General features: G+C 36.8%; 1 protein-coding gene across 1 annotated transcript in view; it reads left to right on the top strand.

Annotated features, from left to right (window-relative positions):
- Positions 1 to 27389, top strand: part of mib1 (E3 ubiquitin-protein ligase mind bomb 1) — a 648848-nt gene extending 621459 nt beyond the window's left edge. The window contains exons 11-15 of the mRNA XM_089631187.1: positions 18256 to 18707; positions 21149 to 21444; positions 22766 to 23021; positions 24259 to 24503; positions 26853 to 27389. Coding sequence (XP_089487313.1) covers positions 18256 to 18707; positions 21149 to 21444; positions 22766 to 23021; positions 24259 to 24503; positions 26853 to 26993 — 1390 coding nt within the window. The 3' untranslated portion in view covers positions 26994 to 27389. The remainder of the gene's footprint in view (positions 1 to 18255; positions 18708 to 21148; positions 21445 to 22765; positions 23022 to 24258; positions 24504 to 26852) is intronic.
- Positions 27390 to 27918: the final 529 nt, after the last annotated feature.

Genomic DNA, 27918 nt, shown 5'->3' with positions numbered 1-27918 from the left:
TTGTAAAATTAAATTTTATTTTATTTTGGTTCACTTGATCGTGCCAAGGCTTCCTCGGGCACAGAGGCGGATTTGCCCTTAGGCCTATGTAGGCCCGGGCCTAGGGCGGCCAGATATTAGGGGCGGCCAATCGTAAAAAAAAAGTCACAGATGATAACAAGAAATTACTTCCTAAGTACGTAAATATTCTACGTACGAAATAGCGATATGTAAGAGCGTGTTCACACACAGCACACAGCGCGCCCCCACGCCCCGCAGCCGCCCTCGCCATACCTATCATGCTCCGTCGCTCGCCCGCTCGCGTATTTCCAATCCCTACCGTGATTCAGTTGCGCTAGTAACTGAACCGCGTTAGGTATTGTTATGCATAATAGCGTGAAACACTTATATATTATTGTATGAGAATATACCTGAAACTAGTTAAATAAATTAAACCTAAAACTGTTTTAAATGTTTTATTCAAATCCTTGAAACCTTAGAAAGTATTACAAACTAGCAGCTATTATAATTAACTAAATTTCTGAATCGATTTCGATAAAAGTTGTCAATAAAGTAAATTCATTATGTAGTCTATAGTCTATATCAGGGGTCTCCAAACAACGGCCCGCCAATGTCATCAATCCGGCCTGCGACAATCGACAATTATACAGTAATTGAACTAGCGAATTTAGCAAGCGTATTTTTTTACATTAATTCCACACAGGAGGCTTTGAGGAAAATATTTTCCTTCACGACATATGTCATCTTAGGTGATGCTGTGTGGAGGGTCTTTTTAAGGAAGGGAAGGATAGGAAGCTCTGAAAAGGAAAATGTATGAGGGTTGGGTAGGAATCTGGGGATTAGTGTGTCCAGGAGTGACATACGTATGAATACATCCCTCCAACTGCGGTGCAAGGCGATGGGTCAAGATAGTACGGCTGGAAAGGTCAAAAGGCCTCCCTCACCCAGTCTCTCTCGATCCGGCCCGCCACGCAGCAGGTGGGCAGACGTATCCGCCGCCAATACCTGGACAAATCTCACCCCATGAACCATGAATGATAATGGCAGGAAAATTAAAACGGTTTTGACCCTAGGAACTTACTGAAAAGTTTGGATACTCCTGGTCAATATGATGGGTACTGAGAAAGGGGCGGCTACATGGTCTGGGGCCTAGGGCGGCCAAGACTGCAAATCCGCCTCTGCTCGGGCATCCCCGACTACCATTCACATTCGCGTCATATATTCTCCTTACACTTCTTTCGGCGTTCATTCGCTCTACATGCCCAAGTCGCAGCTAAAAGTCCCTTTCATTATCTTCTCATTACGCGTACATCAATCTTGCATTTTTGCGAATCTCTACATTTCTCACACAATCATAAATGGTTTTACCACACATGCCTCAGGGATCTCATTTCTACAGCATTCAGTCTACTTTAATCCATCTTCTGCCAGTTCCAAGCCTCACTGTCATTCATCAGAGTAGATGTGATGAGTATCTCCACTGTGAACGGCTAACTTCGCTTCTTTGGACAGTTTCTAGTTTCAGAAGTGGGTATTGTAAACATACTAATTTCGGTTGATTGCTGTAACTCCGGTTCAACAAACTCTAGATATAACTAGGATTTGCTTTGAATTTGGGTGTCATTTTCAAAATCGAACTAATTCAGACAAGCGATAAACTAGGTGCCTGCCTACCTATAATATAATATTTTGAAAGAAAAGTATTTTAATTGTCTTTTTCAAAATTGGAATTATATTATCCAGTGATTTTTACGCGTCTGCTCTACTATCTCTAAATAGTATAAAACAAAGGCTATCCGCATCTCTCTGTTTTTGCGGTTAGTTTTTATAAATTACGCAACGGATTTTGATAGGGTTTTCACGTTCATTTGGAGAATTTCTTCCGTAATGTAGAGAAAAGTCCGTCGTAGTATATGTCTATCTCCTACGGATAACCCCCAGTAACGCCGGGTACACGTCAGCTAGTTATTAATAATTTCGGCTTGTTGTTATTGTTCTGTAATTGTTGCCATGCGCCATGCTGGCAAGATACCAAAAACTCATATTACAGTACCTACCTAGTTATGCAAGTTTCACCTGTTATTTACGCTAGCCATATTTTTCGGCAATCGAGCATAGGTTGGGCGACATTACAAATGAATTACGATTATTAACAATTGTTTTTAATATAATTACCTAGGTAAAATACCTATTTATATCATTCGCAAAAATCTCGGGCATTTGGCATCCTGATGAGGCTTCTTCGCCATCTCGGCATTCCACTATACATGGTGTATCGGCACGTACCCGACAAACTCCTTAGCATATTTGGAGTAAAAAATCTTATGTGCACTTTGCTGTCCGGTAACGTTTTTTTTTAATAAAAAAAATATTATTCATATTTTCACCACATGTCACCACTGTTTTATCCTTTGTCAAAGTTTGAAAACCCATCTGGCAATATTTTATTCGAATTCCGTTGAATAATGTACGTGTGTACCTATATTGGAGCGCTTTTACAATCACAACGAAATGGCACGGCACCATTCGTCTCATTTTTAACTATTATTATTTAGTGTGTGCGAAAGAGCGAAGACGCTTTTAGACATACTTGCTTATAACAGCTGTTGAACACGAAAAGCAATGCCAATGACAGTGATGTAGTGTGGAAATTTTTATTTTTTTTGTTTTTAATTGAAAAAAAAATGCTACCGGACAGCAAAGTACCCATAACATTTTTTACTCTAAATGTGCTAAGGAATAGCTGGTTAAAGTTTGTCGGGTACGTGCCAATATACAGTATATATAGACTCTCTGCTATAAGTTACTTATGTTACCTGTTTGTACCTTTACCAACACAGTTTTTTTACGTGTTATCACTGTCAACGCGGCCAAACCCAAAACATGTGTTTTTAAAGCCACAGTTGTAAATATGTATGTCATTAAATCACTAGTTTTAAGTCATTACTTATAAGCCTTAGTCGTAAGTCACTAGACACATAAATGCTATTTATTTTTTTTATTACGGTAAAATGTGTGATTTAAACAGTGTCAAAAAGAGAGAACACTACGCTTTGTATTTTCATTTAAGAGTTTTCAATGGACTCTCCCGAAAAAAAAAATGGAATATGTAATGCTACAGCATTTGAAAAATATTTGTTGAAAAAGGTATAGTAAATATTTTAATGTACATCGAATAAAGTGAAGTGACATTAACTTTTGTAATACCCTTGTCTAATTAATTGTTTTCTTTTTCTTTTCATGTAAAGTTGTAATTACAGTTTACACGATAAAAACATTTTAGTAAGCGACATTACAAACTTAATCTATGTTTGCGTTCAAAATTTAAAAAAAAATTATTAGTATTTCTGCTGTCTTTCATCTGATTTCAAAAACAATTAATATATTTGAAATTGAACGTCAAGCGGGAATATTAGATGACATGATATTATTTTGTCGATGGCCGTGGGGTAATGAATGATCAGATCCAGTGGCGGTTTTCTCTAAAGTGCGTTTGTGCGGCGAACCCCCATTAAAAAGATGAGAAAATAAAACAAACTTGTTTTATAATAATATAAGCACATTATAGATAGCACGCTATTAAAATTTCGCCTTCAAAACCCGCGCCACCGAAAAATACGATACATATTCCAAATTTTGTGCGAGTTGAAATCCGCGCCAAACTCTTCATACAAAAGAATTTTAGCCGGTACAGATCCCTATGACGGTGACATATACAAAATTTGGTCTTTCTTTGCAAAAGTAAGACAAATTGTGTGCGCCGAACACGCGTTATGTTATCACGTGACCTCCGAACATTGACGAATGTAACCGAAGAAACCCGAGAACTTCGCGGTCGACGTTTGACCTTTAGGGAAGCAAGTGTTATTTTTTATGTTATATTATGGTATTTAACTTTGTAGTCATTTTTGTACATATTTTTGTTTTCTTGTTTCTGCATTTCTCCAACCGTTTGCTTATGGCATTTGCAAATCTACTACCTATTGAAGTAGACTTAGTAAATTTATTTCGTGCCACCTTTATTTGTTTTTTTTTTTTATGTTTTAAATATCTATTATATGTATATTCTACGAAATTATTCTTCTCGAAAAAACAATAATAATTAGCAACATACATTGAGTGCTATAAAAACATTAAACAATTTAATTCCTATAAAACTTTTCTCATTATCTAATATTTGTGTCTAGTGAAGTGATTTAAAAACAATAATATGTAGGTACCCCTCCCACTAACTTTATTTAAGTTGTGTGACTGCTGCCGTATTCGACTATTTGATGAAGGACAACAGTAAGTAAATTTTAATTAGATATGTTTATCTTCTCTTGAATTTCTGAACCCCCTGTTAAAAAGACCACGAACCGCCACTGATCAGATCACCAATTTGTGCGAAATTCTACCACTTTAGTACAGTATCAATATGTTGTTTTTTTATATAGTTCACCTCTCCTACATTTGTTTTTGTCAATGTGTCCAGACTTTAATTGTTCTTGCTTTTTGCTTAATTGTGTGATATACGTCTCCGCAACATAGTTCACCAGTATTCACTTCATTCATCTACCATAAAACGACGATACGCCTCGCTTTACGGGAAAATTTACACTGCTCTATAAACATAAATAATAATAATAATATTTGACTGATTTGTATAGCGCCGTTTTCGGTTTAAAAAATCACCTCAAAGTCGCTGTACAAATAAACATATAATAATATTAATAACCTTGAGGTGATTTTGCACAAAAACGACGCTATACAAATCTACCAAATATTATTATTATTAATATAATTGGCTTACAACAAAGATTTAATAGAAGACTTATTGCTAGTGACTTAAAATGACAAACATACATGTTTACAACTGTGGCTTAAAGTTAGAGGCTTACAATTAGCATAATTACATATACGTTATGTAAAAAAAAATTTAACAAAAAAATTATAGCGGAAACATGTGTACCTTCGCGAAAACAAGTGAATCTTTTTAATATTGAATATTATCTTTCTCCGACCTTGTATACTTAGGAACTGTTTAATTTTTAAAGATATTGTATTATTATGGATCTCGGATATCTAAACTCTAATAATATCCGGAATGGGCTGATGCTTTACGAAAAAAATTCCAAGTGGGAATTTGCCAAGTCTGCGATGTGAGTAATATTTGTCCCGATCAATTTTAATTCTTTGAAATCCTTTAAAGGGAATTATTTTTATATTCTTAGAAACTATTCGATCACCATCAATACATTCATAAGAGGAACCTACAAGCCAAAAATGTGTATATTCTTGGTATACCTTATTTTGTAGGTAATAGGCATTAAAATCGCTCGACAAACGGAGTCTAGAATCGTTCGATTTCAAGCACAAAACTGTTTTTTATTTATTTTGTAAATAATTTTATAAGAAAGTAAAAAGTTAATCAAGTGAAACTGTCACAGATAATCATAGCTTAAATACTGTATTTTTTAAAGTTGTTTATTTTACGCGTTCGTACATTTCTATTGAAAAAATGTTTTTTTAGTAGTTAACATTTATATTTTTTTATTGGGTAGTTTAACATTATATTTGTATTCTACTCAAGCAAAACGATAGGAAAACCTTCAATTTATCTAAAGCATATTTTTGGAATTCATAATGTACACCAATTCGTTGTAAAAATTAATCAAAATAGTGATTTAGCTTCGCCTTAACCACATATAGCTTTTTTATTTGTGATAATTATTTATTATTAGATTATTTGATTTGATAATTTCCGACTTCCGATGATTTTATCACTGCATTAGTTGACTGCGCCCATTATGTTGGCGTGATATATACGTACTTTTCCTAGGGTCGGTGCTTCTGTAATCGATATACATTGTCAATTTCCAAAACAGTAAATTTCATCACGAGAAAGGTAATATTGGATAATAAACTGGTAGGTATCTACATATATTTCAGAAGGTTCCGTGATAACTCAATACATCTTTAAAAAGTGATATAAAGTCATGAAAAATAATGAAACAAAAACAAGGTTACGTAGGTTAGGTTTATGGGTTAGTTTTTTCATCGCTTTTAATGACTATATCACTTTTTAACGTTGTGTTGAATTTTCATGGAAACTTCTGAAATGTAGGAGGTAGGTTCCTTCCAGTTTATTATCCACTATTACCTGTCTCGCGATGAAATTTACTGATTTGGAAGTTGACAGTGAATATCAATTACAGCACCGACCCTAGGAAAAGTACATATCACGCAAAATAATGGGTGCAGCCAACTAATGCAGTCAGAGAATGATCGGAAGTCACAAATTATCAAATTTAATCCGGTCACCATTTCAGAATCCACATCACTTTATCTTGGGCTGGGTTTTATCCCCGCACGGAGAAAAATTACTGATAAAAAATATTTCCAATTAATTAGGAATCTCTTAAAATTATTCCTAATCCTGTTAAATTCTGGATTCAGGCAGTTAACGAATGAATTGAAAGGTTTCCTGATAAACTTTTAGTAAACCGCCAATGTATTGTCACGATGTCAGAACACGTGTCCATAAAAATCCTAACATTTTTGCATTTCGTCATTAAATACTATCAAGACAAACGCAAGTGCATGAACACATGTTCCGATATTATTACGAATTTACTAAAAGGTTATCGTTATCAGGAAACGGCCTGCAATCCCGTTTTTAACCGGACTACCAATATTTTTTAATAAATTAGCAATACTTATTTTCTCTGTGCATTATGATAATTAATATAAATTTGTTAAATAAAAACTGATAGATGATATCTATATATGTTGCTTATGATTTAAAGTCTGTGTGTCTATGTGTTTGAGTGGAATCCCTAAGTAACCGACACCTCAGATGTGGAAGGCGGAAGGCGCCCCCATAAGGCGAGTAGCGACTCGCTTCCAAAAATGACTCCGCCTCGCATTTCACATCGAACGTTGCATAACTTGTCAGCCTCAGTCCTCAGTACTCGACTCTCGGCTCTCGGCTGAGAGGGAAATCCTCGCTTTCCCGCACAACGATCCACCACTCCGCCATGCGCCACTCCTGCTTACTCTTGCATTCGGGTGCGTGTGCTATGTTCAATTGCTCTGCGAGGGTATGCGGTTCAGGGTTGCCAGTGCATTCTTTCTAAAATACCCACAATAGATTCCAATTCCCCGAAACGAAATTCTATTGAAATTATCATTTCAGTTCCGTTATTTTAATGTGCGAATCAGTAATCAGGGTATGCCCAAAATTTGTATTTCCTTAGATTTCAGAATAAGTTTGTATGAATTGCGTAGTACCGATTCGCCCAGAATTTTAGAAAAGAATTCCACCCCTAGAACATTTCAATTTTACCCTATATTTTTGTGCTTTTCACCTTTTCCCTAAAAAAGTTTTTTCTCTTCTCTAGATCTAGGGAAATTTCCATAGACATCACAACACTAGACTATGAATGATGTCGTCGTTTATTCAAGACATGCTGGAACTCTCCTGGTGCCAAAGGAATGGTCACGTGGTTTGCCTCCAGTTCGTCAAAATGATACTGAGGTCGAAGGTCTTATGTCGCAGGACCATAGCTGCATGACTATGGTTCAATCAACTTGTGGATCATGGATTTGCTTTGAATTTAAGTGTCATTTTTTTTTCGAACATGGAATTGATTGTATGAAGAATTCAGACACGCGATGAAGTATCAACAGAAAATTATTTTATTTGCCATCTTCAAAATTACAACTGATATGTCGAGAATTCAGATTATCTGTGATTTGCGCTAGTGAAACACTAAAAGTTATACGTTATTTTATAAAATTAATTTTCACCAAAGAGAATGATGAGAGGGCAACGACCTTTTTTGCTTTCTTTTAGGCCTGTTCATCTTTAGACGGTCTTTTGAAAAAAAATAGTCATCTACATCTGCGGGTTGTCCGGGTGAATGGTAGCAGTTACATAGTTAGTTGCTTTAGATACTCGTACACGTGTTTATAATATCCTTGTGACTAAAATACAGAGTAGCCGAGCCATGACGTTTCTAGTAATGGTAATGGTGGGGTATTTTTGGCCACGGCTCTTCGCCACTAGTCACCAGATCCCATCCTCCATATCACATCTCCCATCTCTACATTCTCTACAGCTACAGTCTAGCTCGAGTAGGTACACCAGACTCCTCGATGTGATGCTTCTTTATAGCCCAGCCTCCCTCATTTAGAATCTGAATTATCTCTTTTGTCTTCCGCTCTTACCTTATCCCATCTCATCAATTAGGTACCTACTTACTTACTTATAACTGGAACCGAAGCAAAGGAGTTTACAGTGGAGTTCTTATACCAACCCTGATGCTTATTAGTAGTAGGTATTGAAGCATGCATAACTGACAGAGAAAGGATAAAAGTAGACTGAAGTAGATGTATAGTAGATGAAGGGAAAGAGTAAACACGGGTGTTGAAGAGACCTATGTTGTAGGAAGGTGGAAGCGCAGAGGCCGACAAATCGTTCCACAGCCGAGCCATTCATCTCATGAACGAGTCGTAGAAACGACCCGTTCTAATATGACAAATTAATGCCGACCGTGTACAAATGTTGGGCGCGCGTTTGGTGTGTTTACCGACTACAGTACACCGATGCCGAAGGAATCAATGACGTTCCTCCATTATAATACCGGTAGAATAAAAACAGCATTCTTACCTGACGACTGTGCTCTAAGTATTCAACCCGCACGGAGAAAAATTAGTATTGCTGATTCATTAAAAATCTCTCTAAATTAATTGTAATCCGGTTAAGAACGGGATTTCAGACCGTTAACGAATGAATTGATAGGTTTCCTATTTTTATAAACACATTTTCGGACATCGTGGCAATACATTGGTATTTTCCTAAAAGTTTATCAGGAAACCTAGCAATTCATTTGTTGACGGCCTGCAATCCCGTTTTTAACCGGATTACGAATAATTTTTTGATATTCTTAATAAATTAGCAACATTTTTATCAGTTATTTTTTCTCCGTGCGTTTGTCATAGTTGAGATTCGTGAATTCGCACTAAAACCATAATGTAACGTTAATGTAAGTATATTCAACAAGAAGGATGTTATACACCCCAATTTTTTAAATAAAGATACGCTTAGATGATTTTAACATGATGAGCAGATGGACGAAGAAAGGAGTGTAGGAAGACAGCACGGTCAAGGTGTAACGCAGAAGACCACATACTATTAGTGAAAGAAGCTACGAGCGTTTGACAAGACAGATTTGTGTGCCGTCCCATCATCGAAATAGCGAAGATTAGTTTGGTCATTGATGTATTATATTTATATGAGACAGGAAGAGAAAAATTGGATTCCACTTTTTTTACCTCCAATTGACCTCCATCGCTTCCGACACTCTAACTAAAACTTCCGAATCCTGTCTACGCAGACCGCTTTTCGCGTTCTAGTAGTGAACACATTTCAGGATATTTGTACGCAATAGCGCCCCTAATAATTTTATAGCTCTATGAGTTTGGTTAGACCTAGAGGTTGGTGGCATCTATTTCTTAAATTCTTGAAATGTTTCAATGACGTCGAAACCTCAAATTACAGAAACGAAATGAGATGTAGGTACCTAACTCGAATGTGTAAATAAGTGAGTTATTTGGTTACCGAGCGCAAATGAAATCATTATGAGATCATAATATTTAATTAGTTGCTGTAAAGTTGAAGGATAAACACCACATGTGCATGTGTTGGGTGCCCGACTAACTGCCACTTCCAACTGCGGGCCTTTTTCTCCTCTTGATCTATACTCAACACTTCTACTCTGGCCTCCTGCCCAGCCAGACCCGACCCGTCTGCCATTTTGGGTATTCAAAAATTTCAAAAAATATTTATTCTACAAGTATATAGAAATTTCAAAGGGTATGGCATATAGTTACATCTTATTTCTTACAGCTAACCCAATTCACAAGAAGTTTAGAGTACATAATACAATATTACAGTGCTTAAATGTACAAATAGAAACAGAAGTAGGTATTTAATTTATGTAAATTATTCGTTTTAGTCCATCAATGTTTGAATATTTTGTCATGTTTAATGTTTAAAAATATATATATGAAGGTAGAGTAGGTACCTACCTACATTATTAACAGAAACTCGACCGTTTGGCATTTCGTTTGTCTGTAAATTTGTTTGTACGTTCCGTTTTCGTTTCAAGATGGTGGCCGTTTTAATGGTTCATAAGATTTTTTTTTCAAATGTGAATTCGTCTTGTTTATTTGGTCTTTCTTATTCGCATTTTTAGTGTGTGTTCAGTATGATAGTGCCTACCTGCCAGAAGAAAGTTTGAAAAAATCATTGTTATTGAGATAGTGACATTACTTCGGACAGATTGTATAATTCCATATTTGATTTTTTTTAATTTACATACAATATAATATGGTTTAATAATTAAGTAGGTGGGTATTTAAGTACCTACTTACAAATCTTATTATTTCACAGAAATAAAGGGGATAATTAGAAACATTATTTTTTGGATTTTGATTATTGTTTTCACGAACGAAAACACCATCTCAGTATATTTTCTCTTCTCTCTGATTTAAAAAAAATATATAAAACAAACAACGTCGTTTCTTTTATTTTTTGTTAGAAATCCTAAGCCATCCTAGGTTATGTACCAACCATTTTTTTAATATGCGGTGCATGTTAGCGTGCAACCTGTATTTGGCGTTCCGACTAGTGACATAAAAATTTTTGATCAACGTAGGTACTTACTATGTATCTTTTTATGCATAACTTTGAAAATCGAAAAAAATTGGGTATAACGTATACCTATCGTATTAATCACGTTATAAAAATTTATAATTTGGGACTGCCTTTTTATTTTGAACACACACTTTGAATGTCAAGGATAGCTTCTGGCAGAGGCGGCTCTAGGGATTCAGTCGTGGTAGGTCATTTGAAAAAAATGTGTGACTAATCTTTATTTGATATTGTGAAAAATGCCCATATATTATTAACTATATCAATTTGTTATAGAGTTTTAGAGTCGCGGACTCTAAATAAATATTATGTTAATATAATAAATTGGAAATAAATACACAATCCATGTACTTACGGCAAATTATTTTTAAGATATTAAGTTTTAATGTAGTTGTCCACAACATTAAAATAAATAAAATCAGTGTTTGATTCTATTTGACAATGATTTTTGACGTTTTTTGTTTTGTTTCATTCTAAATCGATAACAACATAAATAATTATTCTAATCCTTTCCCGAACTATGCAATTGAAAAACAACCATTGTTCCACACACTACAAGCGTGTAAAATGAAAAAACGACATTTGTTTATGTCACCATCTCTGTAAAACATATAATATTCACCGTGTTGTCTCCCCCACGGTCATGACCTAAGCGTCCCTAAACTTTCTTCGGAAGCTAATTTTTACTTCGACGAAAAATATAGTGCCATCTCGTTTATTCTATGGCGCGCGTAGGGACAGAAGATGCCAAATTGGACATTCTTTAAATTGACCCAGCGAATCGTGTGGACTTGTGAATGAAAGCTTCTATTAGAGACAACAGATGTCACTGCTAGTCACTCGCCGCCGCCGCTGTTTCGCGTTACAATTTAAATGTTTTGATGCACATAATTGATTATTATATTTATTATTGTTGTCTTATAATTTTGGGGGGTCAAACACCAATTGACCTAAGGGAAGAACCGCCACTGGCTTCTGGTACAGATTTGATTAAATTTTCGATAAAAATTAGGTACCCAATGTACGATGTGCATATAATACTTTGCATTCTTTACTCGCACAACAATATAATACTCAGTACCGGCTCTACGAGGGCGCAATTGGAGCAGTCAGCTCCCGGTGCCGAATTGCCAAGGCGCTGACCAACACCGACAGTACGAACACATAGCCCTTGAAATTGTTGTTTTTCATAAAAACGGTGCTAGACAAAAATACAAATCGTCCGAATATTATTGATTTCAGGCGCCGTTTGGCTCAGAGCCGACCCTGATAATGCAGGTCAGGATGAGGAGCTCGCTACCGCTGTCCGGGCTGGAACGAGGACAAAGCAATGCCAATGAGTCATGTTTCATCAACTTAATCTTACGGGCTTACCGCCGATACCTCCGTTATAACGGAAAAGGGGTTAAAAACTACAATTTTAAAGAGTAAACAGAACATATGTTATAATCTATGCGTTCATAGATGGCGCTAATTTAATTATTTTACGAAAAAACACTTTTTGCAAGTTTATGCTTTAAATTGTTAATACACACGGAATATGAACAAATAGTTTTGTACGTATAAAACTCAATTCTTTCATGAAAAGCATACAAATGCAATATTGGATTGAAACACCGGTGCAGAATAGTATTTGCATGTCGTTCTTGAAATAATTATTTTTTTATACGAATAAAACTATTCATTCATACTGCTTATGTACAGGAGCAAACAAACAATTCACCTTAATATTTCAAAGCATAATTTTCAAAAATGTTTTTCCTAAAATAATTAATTAAGCGCCATCTATGAAAGAGCAGATTATGAATTATTTTATTCGTATACCCTTAAATGGAGCTCTGCAAAGATTTGTGATGAATTTGAAAAATGAGTGGTTCCTTCTTTTTAATGTTTTAGCAAACATTCTCTCTGGCCCCAGCTGCACATTGTACGGTACAACGCCCCCACTGGCCCCAGTCCCCACTGTGAACTGTGAGTTGTGTTTGTGGCTGGCCTGTTATAGAGAACGCCCTACGAACTATGAACCCGCGCCTCGTGTCGTCAGTCGTCAACGGGTGAATTTCAATTGCCCATTGTTCTTGATTTTAGCCTCGGCGCCAACATAGAGCCCCGCCACATATCACAACACAACAGTCAAGAATCAATGGCAGAAGCAGAAAGCCAACATTGATGATGCGTTGTTTGTTTCGTGTCAAACTATTTACTCTTGCTGCTTCGCGCAGGATCTTTAGATCAAGCTTTTACAGTGTTAGTTCCTACTGCCTACCTACAGTCACCCCTCTTCAGACGCGGACTTCCCAACTGCGGATTTGACCGTTAACATGTAACGCCACGTACAGAAAGACAGCATCGTGCATGTTTGAAAATAGCCACTAAACTCTCCATGACCTTCTTATTCTTGATACAAGTAATATTGTTTTAATTCATTAATTAATTTAGCTCGAAGTAGGGGACGCCCGAAGAAGACATCTTACGATCAGTGAATCAGATACTTGAGTCGGGCCATGTCAAAAGTCAAAATAATAGAAGAGTATGTATGAGATGAGACAATGTATGAATGTGAATGAGAATGAGATCGAGTTGTATGGCTAGTTAGTTGTTCGTTTGATCTCCGGCGTGATGGTTAGTTAGTTGTTTAATTAATTTAAATTAATCTCTTTTATTGTATACTAGCTGTACCCCGCCATGAGTTGCTGTGGTCAGTCTCTCTGTACAGATACAATAGAGCGTGTTGTTTTATCATCTAAGAGATGGCCCAGTTTAAAAATAAAAGCATTTTTGTTCAACAGATTACGCTATTTTTCTAAAAAGCATGTTTTACCTCTCACAAGTGACATCTATATAATATAGGTATATAAAAATACACGTATTCGAATGCAACGTTTTATCAAAATTTCAAAGCAATCAGTGAAGAACTTTTTGAGATTTAAGATTTTGAACAAACCAACGTATACATTTTTATTTATGTAGAAGACTAGAGCAGACCCGTCAAAAATAATAGGCTATTATAATAAATTGTAGGATTAAGAATTGCATTAATGCTTTCGGCTGTGGTAGTGATTATTGCACGGGTCTGCGCCTTATATTCTATTACCTTTGGTCTGCTTCTCTTTAGGAGCAAAAAAATTGAAAAATCGTTATCTGCTTTACTTTTAACGCTAAGAAATTTAAACAACATTTCGAATATAGAATCAAAATAATTTCTAATTATAAAAAAATATATATTATATTATGAGTAGGTACTTTATCGCTTTTCTGAATTCTTAACACATCAGTTATAAATTTTAAAATAATAATCAATGTTGAAACTAATCAGAGCTGAATGAACGAGAGTGACAATCACAGACACAACCGAAATTAGTATTTTATTAATAATCGAAGTAGCAAATAATCTGCAGTCGTGAAATGAATATAATTTAGTTTCAATGTAAACGAAGCAAGGAGTTTGCCAAGACAAGACAGAGTTTTTTGGCGGTCCATCCTCTCTGCACCAGTGAGGAAACGATAGTTAGTTATCCAGTTATTAAACTACGCTGTTTTGATGGCGAAATAACAAACACTACGTATCTTATTTCTTGGTAAAAGCTGACAGTGTCTTTAACAATTTTTTTGCAAATCAACCTTAACCCCTAACCAGAGATTGCTTGGAGATCTGAAAATGGTTTTTTCAAATAATTGAAATAATAATATTAATGAAAAGTCTTTTGGAATACTTTTTTAAAGATTATACCCATCAATGTAATATATCATTGAAAATGAAGATAATAATAAATCTAAAATTAATTGAAGATAATACTGTAATGAATTTGAAATATGAGACCAATAAAAATGACGTAAAAGAATTAAATCCCGACGGCCTTATTGGTTGAGGCATTGTCCCGATAAAACAGAGATCCTAGGCTCGATTCTCAGTTGCGACCGTTACCTTTTTATTTTTCTGTGTCTCGTTATATTTCATGTTTCGTTTAAATTTATTACTATTATCTTCGTCTTCAATGAAATGATTTATTTTATTAATTTTTTAACATCTCCCATTTCGTTTGCGATTGCCTTGTAGATACGTAATATCGTCAAGCGAGGATTTACCGAACGCGCCGTTTTTCAGCCAAGTTGCTAGAGGAGAACATAACAGTAGGACTGTTTAACAGGCATCGAATGTAGAATGTATAAAGACGTATAATGTTTAATGGTGTTTCCAGTGATTCCACACAACAATATAGCACATACACATAATACATAAACACATTCGGAAGGAGACGCAGACGGTGGAGCAGGCAGACTGCTCGCGCTTGGATGGAGCGGGATTGCTTGTAGATTTATGGGTGTGTTGTTTCCTAACGAATACCGAATCGATGACCCCAATAAAGTACTGCCACAAACAGCGTTCAGCGTACAATTCGGGCTTTTCAGGCAAACTTTATATTAATAGACGTATTAACTCTAATTTATAGATAACGATCGAAACGCCTAGTCACATTATCATTTCTCCACACCGAAAATTGTTTTATAAAATATAAAAGCAAAAAAAACAATGAAAATTACCAACGCGACGTTTTAAATAGCGTTACTGGCGCCGCTGTTTCTGACACATTAAAATATTTTTTTACAATTGTGGTGCTTATCAATTACGTTTCGTTCGTATTATAATTAAACATCTAAAAGTAAAACTTGAGACAAAGGCTGATAGTGTGCCTCTAATTGCTAAAAGATTTGTGCACCCACATTTTATTCCGAAAAAATGCCAATAGTTTAGGTTGTTATTTTAAGTCAACAATTGTGGTCAATGGCATAATGCATACTTTTGCACAAAAAATGGTATTCTGAAGAACTGGGGTAGTCACCAACTTATCCGAAGCTTCCATCCTCACTCTGCACACTCAGTACAGCAAAATATCACTGTGTTTACCTTCGTTCTTACTTCCGTGCTTAGGCTAATGTAACAAGACCTACAAATACCTACGCCTATTCACTCTGTGTCATTTGCTGTTCAATCATTAGTCGGCTTATAAAATATATGTATTTAAAAAAATTGCAATACAACCTTGTTCAGAAGCCACGTTTCTCGAGAAGTTGATTTTGTCCACGTTCACACTGTAATCATTAACAAGTAACCGTATGATTGTCTAACATCTCGTCTCTGCTCTGTCTATTTCACTGTACCACATTCAAGTTCGTGCTCACCACGAGGTCTCACGAGGGATTCCCCGACTTCCCCATGATTCTACTGCTTGGTATATGACCGCATTCCGTAAGCACCGCGCAAGCCTCGTAACCCTGGTGGTCCACGGAAAGCGATAAAACTAGCCGATATTGAAATGATCTCTCGCGTCAAGTCGAATGTAGTCGATGATTGAACTGGCAACTGGCAACTGGCAAGTAGCGTCTACAACTGATCCACTTGAGATGTGCGTATAGTACAGTACAAGTGCGGCAATACAGCAATACAGGCTACAAGAGGCATCACGCCGACTCATGCTGCCGGCTGTTGGTTCAAAATAATTAGCGATGTTACACTCATTTCAATTGATGGACAAGGCTCGTGCGCGGAAGCAGCCGAGGGCGACCGAGTGCCCCCGAGCACCCACAGTGGCACCACTCCGCCCACGCTATTTTACTGTCACGCAGCCCGCACCAGTCCCCACTGTCCCCAGTCCCAGTGTCACAGTCACAGTCCCACTGCAGACATGCGCCGGCGCATCTTACAAATGATTAAAACGAGAACATGCTACAATGAATATGTATCGGATGGTGTCGTCTAAAGATCGGCACCGATATAATCAAATCGGGCAGTGGTGTGCCCCCCTATATTATTTACCAAAAACTCGATAGTAATAATATGAAATAAAAAAATTACGCTATGATCTATTTAGGTAAGTCTTCGATATACTGATCCATGAGGTAATTATACTGATGGTGGGTTATGGTTAAGAAAAACTGTTGAAAATCTGAAACGGCAAAATCTTTGCAACTGTGTGCTCTAGAATTATGAATTTCGAACACCATTTACAGACTATAATTTCTAGGTCAACGCAACAATTTTCGCCATAAATTTAAAACTACAGAGAAGCTGGGCAGCAACTTGATACTAGTAAAAGCAGTTAAACAACAGAACTGGCATCCCCTGGTCGTTCTGTTAGGGTGGCCTTTCTAAATAATGGATTTGTTATTGAGCATATATTCAAAACCACGAACTATTTGTCTAATTTCCTTTTGCTTTTCTCTACGCAATAACAAACCGCCACAATCTAGGATGTAGGTATGGGGTATGAATAACCTTCCTATGACCAAACGTCCCGTTTTTCAGTGCTCTGTCCCGTTGTCCCCGAGGAGAGCTTCGGGACTCCAAAATGTCCTGTTTTAAGAAATGAGACATCAATTTATGATTAAAAAATATTTAAAAAGGTTTACTAAGCCGATTGTATCTCTCTACGGAAACTTATTGCAAAACTCACTGCGAAAAAATTACGAAAATATCCACGTGGGAAGAAATACAAAAGTAGATGGATTTATTATATATCGTATTATAAAAAAATATTATACAGTGCCAGAGAACATTTCAACTTTTAAAAAAAATTTATAGCGAACTATACTGTTTTTTGTGTTTATGGCAATCTTTTACATAAACCCGCTCACTGCAGTAAGAAGGGGTATAAGATAGTTATATATGGAATTTGGGCGGAGACGAAGGGGGTCGGTGGATGGATGGTAGATGGATGGAGGGATGGTTTGATTTTAATTTGGAGTAAATGGTTTTGGCTAAATCTATTATATGTTATAAGTGGAGGAATTTTCGAGCCAGTGTTGATTATGCTATTCCGGAATAACCAGGGACTTGGTGAATCGCCGAAGCATCGCATTCTGGAATGATTCTAGAGTTTTTGTGTTTGATGTAGCCCATATATGTTAGTCGATGTGTAAACGAGAAGTTTGTTTTTTAGGTTTACTGTTGTAGCTTTACTTTACTTTACTTTACTTTGCTTTACTTCTTGTAAGGGGGTATAGTGCTTAAAGTATAGAAGTGTTCGATGAATACTCCCTTATTTCAAACTTCATTAGATACATGGGAAGAACGTGCATAGTTTATTTAGATAGATTATTTCGAAAGTTTCCACGGGAAATCAACGGGTGAAATTATTCCAGCACTTCAGAAACAATAATCTCGTTCATGCGAAGTGTATTATTTTATGTAAAAATGGGTGTTCTCCCCTACAGTTGTGGACGACTGAAAAACACAATTAACGTAGCACTAAATGCTACGTTAATTACTAAGGTGAATATTAAAAAAAACGCCATGAATTTCACTCGAACTTATTTAAAATACCTACATATATCGTCACCTGATAGTTTTCGTGTATTGAAGAAAATTGGTTCATTAAACAAAAATATAAAAACATTATGCACAAATAAACGTCACACAACTAGACAAATATCCCACCCCCTTCCCCCTCCCTGGATAAAATAAATGGTCGGTTTGGACCATGGTGGTAAGAATCTTTCCTCCGTGGTATGGATCAAGTCATCAGTGTCATAACTGTTTGTTTGTTTGTCACTTGCAGCGCCATGAAGATAATGCTGAGCAAGCTGTCGCGGCCATGGATCGTGGATGAAAAGAAGGACGACGGCTACACGGCGCTGCACCTGGCTGCGCTCAACAACCACTGCGAGGTGGCCGAGCTGCTGGTGCGGGCGGGCGCGCGCATGGACCTGCAGAACGTCAACCTGCAGACAGCCCTGCACCTGGCCGTGGAGCGCCAGCACACCAGCATCGTACGCCTGCTCGTTAGCTCGGGCGCGGACCTCAACGTGTGCGACAAGGACGGGGACACGCCGCTGCACGAGGCGCTGCGACACCACACGCTGTCTCAGCTGCGCCAGTTGCAGGACGTGCAGGACGTGGGGCGCCTGCTGATGGGGCTGGGTGCGCAGGCGGCTGACAAGCGCTCCTCTGCCGGCATCGCCATCTTCTTGGCTGCACGCGGAGCTGACCTCACCGTCAAGAACAAGAAGGGTATGTAGTCTGTAGACAGGTGGATCCAACATCCCCATGCACTTCACATTAGTTACACAGCTCGTATGAACATTTTATTACAAATGCCCTCCTAAAACATATTGACTCTGTTTATACAGATTTTAGAAGAGCCTTCGATACAGTTTCCCATAAAATTCTTATTCGGAAATAAGAAAAACTTGAAATACGTGATAACTGATACGCTGCTACGCTGATGACAGCACCGTTCACGAGGGTTATCTTTTTGACAGGCCCCCTTCCACCTATGATGTCCGAACAGCTCGGGAAGTTTTGAAGCAAAAAATTGACCGCCACCTCGAGATGGTTCGTGCCTGGGGTAAGGCCAACTTGGTCAGTTTCAACGTCTCAAAAACTCAAGCGTGTCTGATTTCGGCAAAGAAGGAGATCAATGACTGTCTGGTGCAATTTGATGGGAGCACTCTCCCCAATAAAGACTCCATTGAAATGCTTGGAGTTACTATATCAGACCAGCTCAAGTATCGGGGATCCATAGAAGCCCGAGTAAATCAGGCCTCCAAAAAGTTGGGCATCTTGTACAGGGCTAGGAGATTCTTCAACAGTGACCAGCTGCTGACCCTGTACAAGTCTCAAGTCCGCCCAACTATTGAATTTGGGAGCCACCTTTGGGCTGGTGCCCCAAAATACTTGATAAACCTGCTTGAATCTATGCAAAGGAGAGCGATCCGATTGACAATCCGTTGTTAACAGACCGATTGCCTTCTCTAATGCATAGACGCAATGTAGGCATCCTGTGTCTGTTCTACAGGTATTTCAATGGAGCCTGCTCCAAGGAGCTAGCAGAATTTATTCCTGATGCACCGGTGCACGTGCGCGAAACTCGACGGACACGAACTGAACACCCGTTCACGGTTGACGTTGGCTTCATGAGAACGGGCCGTTTTTACGACTCGTTTTTGTGTAAGTCGGCTCGTATGTGGAACGAGCTACCGGCATCTGTTTTTCCTCCCTCCTATAATCCGAGCCTCTTCGAGGCCCGCATTAACAAATCCCTTCCTACAGCCCCTACCTTATTCCGCCTCACAACGCCGCCCAACCGGGTGGTGACATAGTTCCCCTGTCTGTACACTGCACAGGCAGGGACACTCTTGTGAGGTGTCACATAAAAAAAAAAATATTAAAAAAAAACTCGTTAGCCTGGTTTATGATCTATCGAGAACCGAGCCACGAATTACGGGAAATGAACGAAGCAATCGCAAATTCAGCTTTCAATTCGAGGTTCAGCGCGAAATTTCGGCTCGCATATGTATACGTTAAATTACTATGAACGAAAACAACACCTTATTAAAATAAAATCCTCCCTGTCAGAAAAAATAATTCAACAAGTGAAGTCCCACAGGGTTCACACCTTGGTCCAATCTTGTTTATCTTATTATAAATGAGTTCATGATGTATTTATCTTAGTTTTTGCGGACGACTCCAATTTTTTTAAATTAATTCATTGTAATATTCTTTAAACAATTTCAAGAAGATTGTTAATTTGGTGCAATGAAAACAGAAATATCTCAATATGTCAAATAGTCAGATTTTTCTAATAAAAATCCAGTGATCTTTAATTATTACAACATTGATAACAATGCTCTTAAGCCATTAACACAAATTAAAGGCATCATTTTTCAATCAAATCTTTCCTTTGTAATTTTGTAATCACATAACGGAAATCTCTAACAGGGGCTTACAAATGTTGGGATTCATAACTAGGTTATCTAAAGAAATTCTTCAATATTAAGACTAATAAATAATATTCAACTATTGTATTTTGCCTTTGTTAGAAGTCAACTTGAGAACAATTCTTCTGTCTGGAACCCACATCAAGTATAATAATTGTGTGAAAGCTATCGAAAGAATACAAAGTATTTTTTTCGCTTTTAGGTTGTTTTGAAATGGTTATTCCAGCAATGTTGCAACCATAACACATAATATGCTCAAATTGTCAGCAGAAGCATTTTCACCGACTTGATAATTCGACATATAATTCTAGGGACGGGTTATTTCACCAAATTTGAACAATTCATAAAATTTCACAGTTAATTTGCACGTTGTGTGAAAGTCCTATTCAAGTTCTGTTATTATATCATTACAGGCCTGTTGCTACATAAAACTGAAATAATAACAGGATTTGAATAGAACTTTCACAGAACTTAAAAATTAACTTTGAAATTTGAAGAATTTCATTTCAGAAATTCTGGACAAAACTACCATAATATAGGTACTCCTCATTGCCAAGAATACTAATGGAAGGAAATAGTTATGCCAAGAGTCAGTGAACTGGGGTAGTTCAGCTGTATATAAGAATAATAAAAAACAGTATAATTTGATTACTCTTATTATACAGCGTTAAAATTAGTATAGAACTAATAAATGAACTACAATATATTATTATAATACAATGGTATTGTCAGGTCAAACCCCCTTGGACCTGTGCCCCGACCCCAACCTGTGCAAGGCGCTGTCCACCTGCCTGAAGGAGGGGCTGGAGGGAGCGGAAGGCGGCGAGGCGGAAGGCGCGACGGGGGGGGTGCCGGAGCCCCCACCAGCCCCCGCCCCTGCCCCGGCACTGGACGAGTGCCTGGTATGCTCTGACCTCAAGAAGGACACCCTGTTCCAGCCCTGCGGACACATCACCTGCTGCAGTGCTTGTGCGCCCCGTGTCAAGAAGTGCCTTCTGTGCCGGGAGACTGTTGTTAGCAGGATCAAGGTAAATAAAATTAACTCAAGCAAATACGACCATTCTTTCACTTAGTAAATATTTGTATAATTTTGCTAAAAAAACTATGGAAGATGGCTCCCTCATGGATCGGTGAGGAATCAACATCAACAACAAAAAAAATAGTTTTATCAAAAACCCTGAAGAAGTGAGCGTTGCTCATGAAACATGTTGGTAATAAACAATAAAAGTGGTTAAAACGAAGTATTTTATTAATTTTTAAAAAAAAATTAGTTTTTAAAGACCAACAATCCCAAGTTACGAATAACCTGACAATATTTGAAAATCTCTTACTACCACCACAGTAAGCGGAAAATATTGCTTGTGTTGTGATGGAGGACTTATCCACCCGAGGAATCGGGAACAGGTGGTACCCAAACCCAACTCAGCCACTGATCGAACATACACCGTTATCTTACCGATCCCTCGATTTATTCTCTGTTTATTTCATAGAACAAACCATTTGAAAATAGAAAGGAATTGTCATGCGTTCACACTTTTATATTTATTTTTTTATAGCACAAACATTACTATTAGTGTTTACAATTATAAGTATTCCAACAAAGCCATCACATGACAGCTTGTCTTTAAGTTTTACCATATCAATATTTCATAATATTTAATACATAATATGCATTTCTGAGTGCCTCTAATATTTTAAAGACATTTATAATAGGTAGGTACTTATATTTTACTTAATTATGTAGATAAATAAATAAATAATATCTCATTTTGTGATTTTGGCGCAGGGTCTCCTATTTTCCTCCAATTTTTAATAAGTTTGTTAAAAATCACTGGTTATATTAATTTATTTTCTATTTTAATGGGGTTGGATACTGCCTTTTTTATTTTACATAACCATAGATATTGTACTATATCGTGGGGCGTTGGAGTAGCAACTGTCGTTCAAGTGATTCTGTCATTAGGTCGATTCTATATATAACGAAAGTTAAAGTTGATTCAACATTAGGTTTGTACTTCTATTGGGCGATCTATAGAGTAGAAAGCCTGTTCTCGCTGATATAATTAATAGATTCTTTGAAATAGATCATACAATAGACAATGTGAAAAAGTGCAATTAATGAACTTTACTTTTCTACACAGGGTCGGTTTATGTCGATTCCTTACCGGTGCATGAGAGAGCCGCCTACGTTAAATTATTTTTCTCAATCTGAAGAATGTAGAGGGGTCATTTATTATAATGTTACAAACCCAATGTGCATATTTGTGCTGTATATTATTACTGTTCAAGCATAAAAAGTATTAAAGAATGTTTTATTCTATTTATTAAAACTTATGTGTGACATTGCAGGTGAGTGAGTGCGTGGTGTGCTCCGAGGCCCTGGCCACCGTGGTGTTCCAGCCGTGCGGGGACGTGTGCGCATGCAGTGCGTGTGCGCCGCTCATGCGTAAGTGCGTTGCGTGCCGCACCCCACTGGCACCCCCGCAGGGCTCCCCGCCCGTCCCCGCACCAGCCCCCCAGGCGCCGCTGCCGTCCCTGGCCGCCCTTGCCACCCCCAACCAGCAGATCAACACCGCTGACAACACTTACAACTGTAATATTAACGGTTTGTTCATTATAATATTTAACTTTATTTGTTTTTACAAGGATTCAATCGTTGGTTCTGAAGCAATCAAGTCTGCTTACGCCAGGAGCGCCGCATCCATATGCGCCTTGTGGGCGGAGCACAAAGGCCATCGATCTTAGGGGCGGCCATATGCCATCCTGAGTTTTTGGTCAAAGTATTCAAATAAATTCTAGGATGAAAAAATGAATAAAATTGGCCTATACATTTGGTGCGCATCTCTTATTTTTTAGTATGCCTCATTATATTCATTATTAGTAAATTATCGATATATGTACATAGTTGTTGTTACCATGGGATTAGATGGCAACAATCTTCTATGTTGTATATAAACAAAAATGGTTTGTTCAAAATCTTAATCTCTGAATGTTTTTCACCGATTGCTTTTAAATTTTGACAAAACGTTGCATTCAAATACGTGTGTTTTTTTATATACCTATATTATATATATGTATATCACCTGTGACAGATAAAAACATTTTTTTTTTTTAAACCACGCCATCTGTTGGACGTTAAAGCAACACGTACTATTGTTTCTCTATCTGCACAGACAGACTGAGCCACAGCACCAGAGCACAGAAGTACAGCTAGTTTTAAATAAATAATGTTCTGAGTATTTTGTAAGGATAGCTAAAATAAAGCCATGAGTACTCCAATGCAAAATATTCCACCAAAACCATAGATATAATATATGCAAAAGGATCCACACACCTTCTTACAAATCCTTTATGTAATGTAGGTTTTTTTATTACTTTTTGTGTACTCTACCTACATAATTTTATTTGATAAAAACCAATGACTTAATAAAATACTCCTGATAAAAAGAAATTATAATTTTCAATTATCGAATAGTATTTATTGATTTTTAAAATATTATTTACTTTTATTGCGGTTATTTAAAATAATTAGTTATTTAAACTTTAATAACCGAACATACAACAAAATTTAATTAAGATGATGTTTCTTCGAAATCATTTCACAAATATTTCTTTCATTGGTGTGGGTTGGTTGATTATTTTGATTCTCCTTTTTGGGCATTTCTTATAGTTCTTGGTACCCGGAGTGGAAGTCAGCGTAATAAAACGCTGAGTGAATAATGTGCGAATTTCGATTATATTTCTCACAAAATTACTTAATGTTATTAAATTACTCCATCATCGTCTGCGCTCTGGATACAGAAGTAGTCTTTTGCATTTGTAAATAATTTAATAATATGCAGTGAACCCCGACGCGAGCAACTTGGCGCAAGTGGCGGCCAAGCCCCAGAACGCGATGGTACCGCGCGAGAGCAGTGCCGGCGGAGGGCTGATGAACAACGGGTCGCGGGACACTTCACACGCGCTGGCTGCGGCTGCGGGCCCCTCCACCTCGGGGGCTCCCACCGCCCTGCCCGCCCCACCACCACCGCCACCCAACTCCGATGTGCAGAGGCTGCAGCAGCAACTGCAGGACATCAAGGAACAGGTGAGACCTGAATATACTTACATAATATATAATATACTTGCATCCTACTGGCTTCGGCAATACCACACCCTTCTCCGTCTCATAAACTCTCGCATTATTTGATTCACTTAACACACTTACGGCCACACACCTTTTGCACCGGTCCTACTTGATGGCGGAAAAGACTCCGATAAGTTTAAATGACTATTGTATACCAATCTTTTTACAAGGCTCCCAACTATATGGTGATTTTCTCACGAAAACGGCGCTAATCCAATCATTATTATTATATGTAAATGTATTTTTTTAAATGTGATACAAGTCTTCCCCATCTTTTGTGGAAGAATATTTTATCAAAAGGAAAGTATATTAAACCTGTAGAACAGGAGATGAACCCTTTCACTGATGGGTTGTTTTAGAATTTGAACAATTCTTCAAATTTTAAAGTTAATTTTCAAGTTCTGTGAAAGATTTTTTCAAGTTCTGTTATTATTTCAGTTCTGTCAAGCAACTAGCCTATAATGATACAATAACAGAACTTTCACAGAATCCGAAAATGAACGTTGAAATTTGATGAATTGTTAAAATTCTCCGACACAACCCGTCCTTAGATATGGATATATATTATTTTTTTTATGATTTGTGCCAAAATGAAAATCAATTTTATTGTTATGTAAAAAAAATATGGTGACCGGGTATGTCATCAAAATCATCACACCTCCAAAAAGTGATATAAAGTCATGAAAAGTGATGATACAAAAACTAGGTGACATAGGTAACTATTAAACCTAGTTTTTCTTTCATCACTTTTAATGACTCTATATTTAAAGGTGTGTTGAATTTTCATTTTGGTGATATATCATGGAACCAAAAAATATGTACATTTATACATATAAAACATCACTACATGGCTCAACACTTACTTTAACCTCAATTTATGGTGTCGTATTACAAAGTAGGCTTTTCAGACAATAATTTTATAGTCAACGTATAGCTGCTGACAAACTACATAAGTAGTTTAGCGGGTTTAAATGTGAATAAATAAAAAATAAAAATAAAAATTAAAAAATGGAAAAAAAAAAAAAAAAAAAAAACTGTATGTGAAATACACACAAAACCCTATACTCTTACGGAGATATCTGCAAATCTTACAATACCGTAAGAGATATTGATACTTTCCACAAAACCCTTCACTCGGAGATATCTGCAAATCTTACAATACCGTAAGAGATATTGATATTTTCCACAAAACACTTTACTCGGACATATCTGCAAATCTTACAATAACGTAAGAGATATTGATATTTTCCACAAAATCCTTTACTCGGACATATCTGCAAATCTAAAGTGTCAGCTACACTACTCGCTTCGACGCTTCGACGAAGTCCTCGACGAAGTTAGCCGAAGTTCGAAGTGCGTGCCCACACACTCGTGCAACTTCGCGAGTAACGCTTCGAGTTCTTTGACTCGGGCGCATTTACCGACAACAATCGGAAGTCGGGCGAAGCGAAGCGAAGTTGCCCGAAGCGAAGTGAAGTTCGTGCCCACACTATCGTATTCGGTCAACTTCAATCAACTTCGCGAGTAGTGTAGCTGGGATTTTACATATAGAGATACTGATATTTTCCACTGTACATTTAAAATCAAATTAACCTTACAATGAACTTAAATCTTAACTATCATTTGTTATTTGTTTATTTATTCAGTTTTTACCTATACTTTGCATTATTATAATTTTTAATATCTACTTGCTACCCAATCTGTAACCATAACAAAAATTATTGTAAATGGAACTTAACTGGTTTATTTTATATTCACCATTAAATGTAAAATTAATTTATATATATAAAGTTTTCTGAAAAAACTTAAATAATTTTTAAAAAATTAAAATAAAAGTTGAGTACTGTGAAAAAACTGAGTACTGTGGGACTATGACATCCCCAATCCCAGCCTGTTGTGAGGCTGAAGGGAGTGAGAAGGGTAAGGTTAAGAGGAAGAGATAGGTTGGGAAGCATCTGGTTCTTCAAATCCAGTTACTGAAGCGGCTAAAATCATTTCAAGCAATGTTCCAATTCTTTATGGTGGTCTTTCACTGAGAGTTTCTACAACTTCTTCCACTAACTTAAGTAATATTACAGTTATATTTACTTAACTCTAACTGTAACAACCTGCCTCCATTGACGTGACGTGACCTATCTCTGACATCATTGGGCATACTGATAATCTATTGTAACTTGTAACCACTCCCTCGATATCTCATAAACAATGCTTGTAACAAGAAAGAGAGATAACAGCAAAGCTCTCCATGGCAGGACCATAAGCATTTTGGCCCACAAACACTGATAATAACGTACAATTGTTTTGTTCCAGACGATGTGCCCAGTTTGCCTGGACCGCTTGAAAAATATGATCTTCCTGTGCGGCCACGGCATGTGCCAGATGTGCGGAGATCGCATGACCGTGTGTCCCATTTGCCGCAAACAAATCGAAAAGCGCATCTTACTGTATTGAACCATACTTGCATACTTTACTGCAACAGTAATGATAATTCATCTATAGATCTGTAGTAGGGCTTTATAGGTCACTTAAGTATTTGCATAGTGCTTTGTCCCGTTAAAATTTAATCATTAGTATTTGTTTAAGTTATTAAAATAATGATTATAAAAACAGCTTCAATAGGCCACCAAGTTATCATTAAGAAGCTTACATTTTTTTACGTATGGTTAAAATATTTTAAAGTAGACATGAATTGTTTTTAGTGCAGAGTTGTTACACATAAGCTTAAAGGTAAATACAGAATTCTTTGAAATTTATCTAATGATTTTTTATTAGAAGTTCGCCTGTCATTTTTTTATATACACTTTCTACAAACTTAATATTCTTGCATTGAAAATATATGGTTATGTATTCAATATTAATTTGTTTTGTTAATTTTATATTATTATTGTACTATCTTTAGTAATTTTTTTCAATAAACAAAAAATGTATTCATATTCAAATGAGTGTTTTATTTAATACTAAACTATAAACTAAACTAAACTAAAAACTTACCTTTTTAAGCTGTCGTACGCTTAAATTAAATATACCATTCCTAAGAGAAAGTCCAGTTATATTCAATTTTCCAATTAAGTCCTAAATCTTGTATCTAAATTTCGCTAATAAACAATTAGATAATGTTAATTAAGTGTTAATCTCAAGTGAACTACCAGGTAAGTATTGTACTGTATATTATCTCCATAACTACTAGTCCCATTATTCAGGTGACATTGGAATCTGACGTGACTCAGGTTTTTTGCTGATAATCTTCTTAGATTTAGCATCGTCTCGTGTGACTATAAGCTATTATCAATTTATTTTTCCTATCTACCTTATCTTTTTTCCTACTTTAAAATATCATCCTTTGTACTGGTTTTTCTTTATTTGTATAATATTAACA

This window comes from Hesperophylax consimilis, chromosome 4, assembly GCF_061612785.1.
Source record: "Hesperophylax consimilis isolate HC1 chromosome 4, BYU_Hcon_1.0, whole genome shotgun sequence".
Classification (NCBI taxonomy): domain Eukaryota; kingdom Metazoa; phylum Arthropoda; class Insecta; order Trichoptera; family Limnephilidae; genus Hesperophylax; species Hesperophylax consimilis.
The sequence above is the reverse complement of the archived record's forward strand: the minus strand, read 5'-3'. Positions and strand labels throughout refer to the sequence as shown.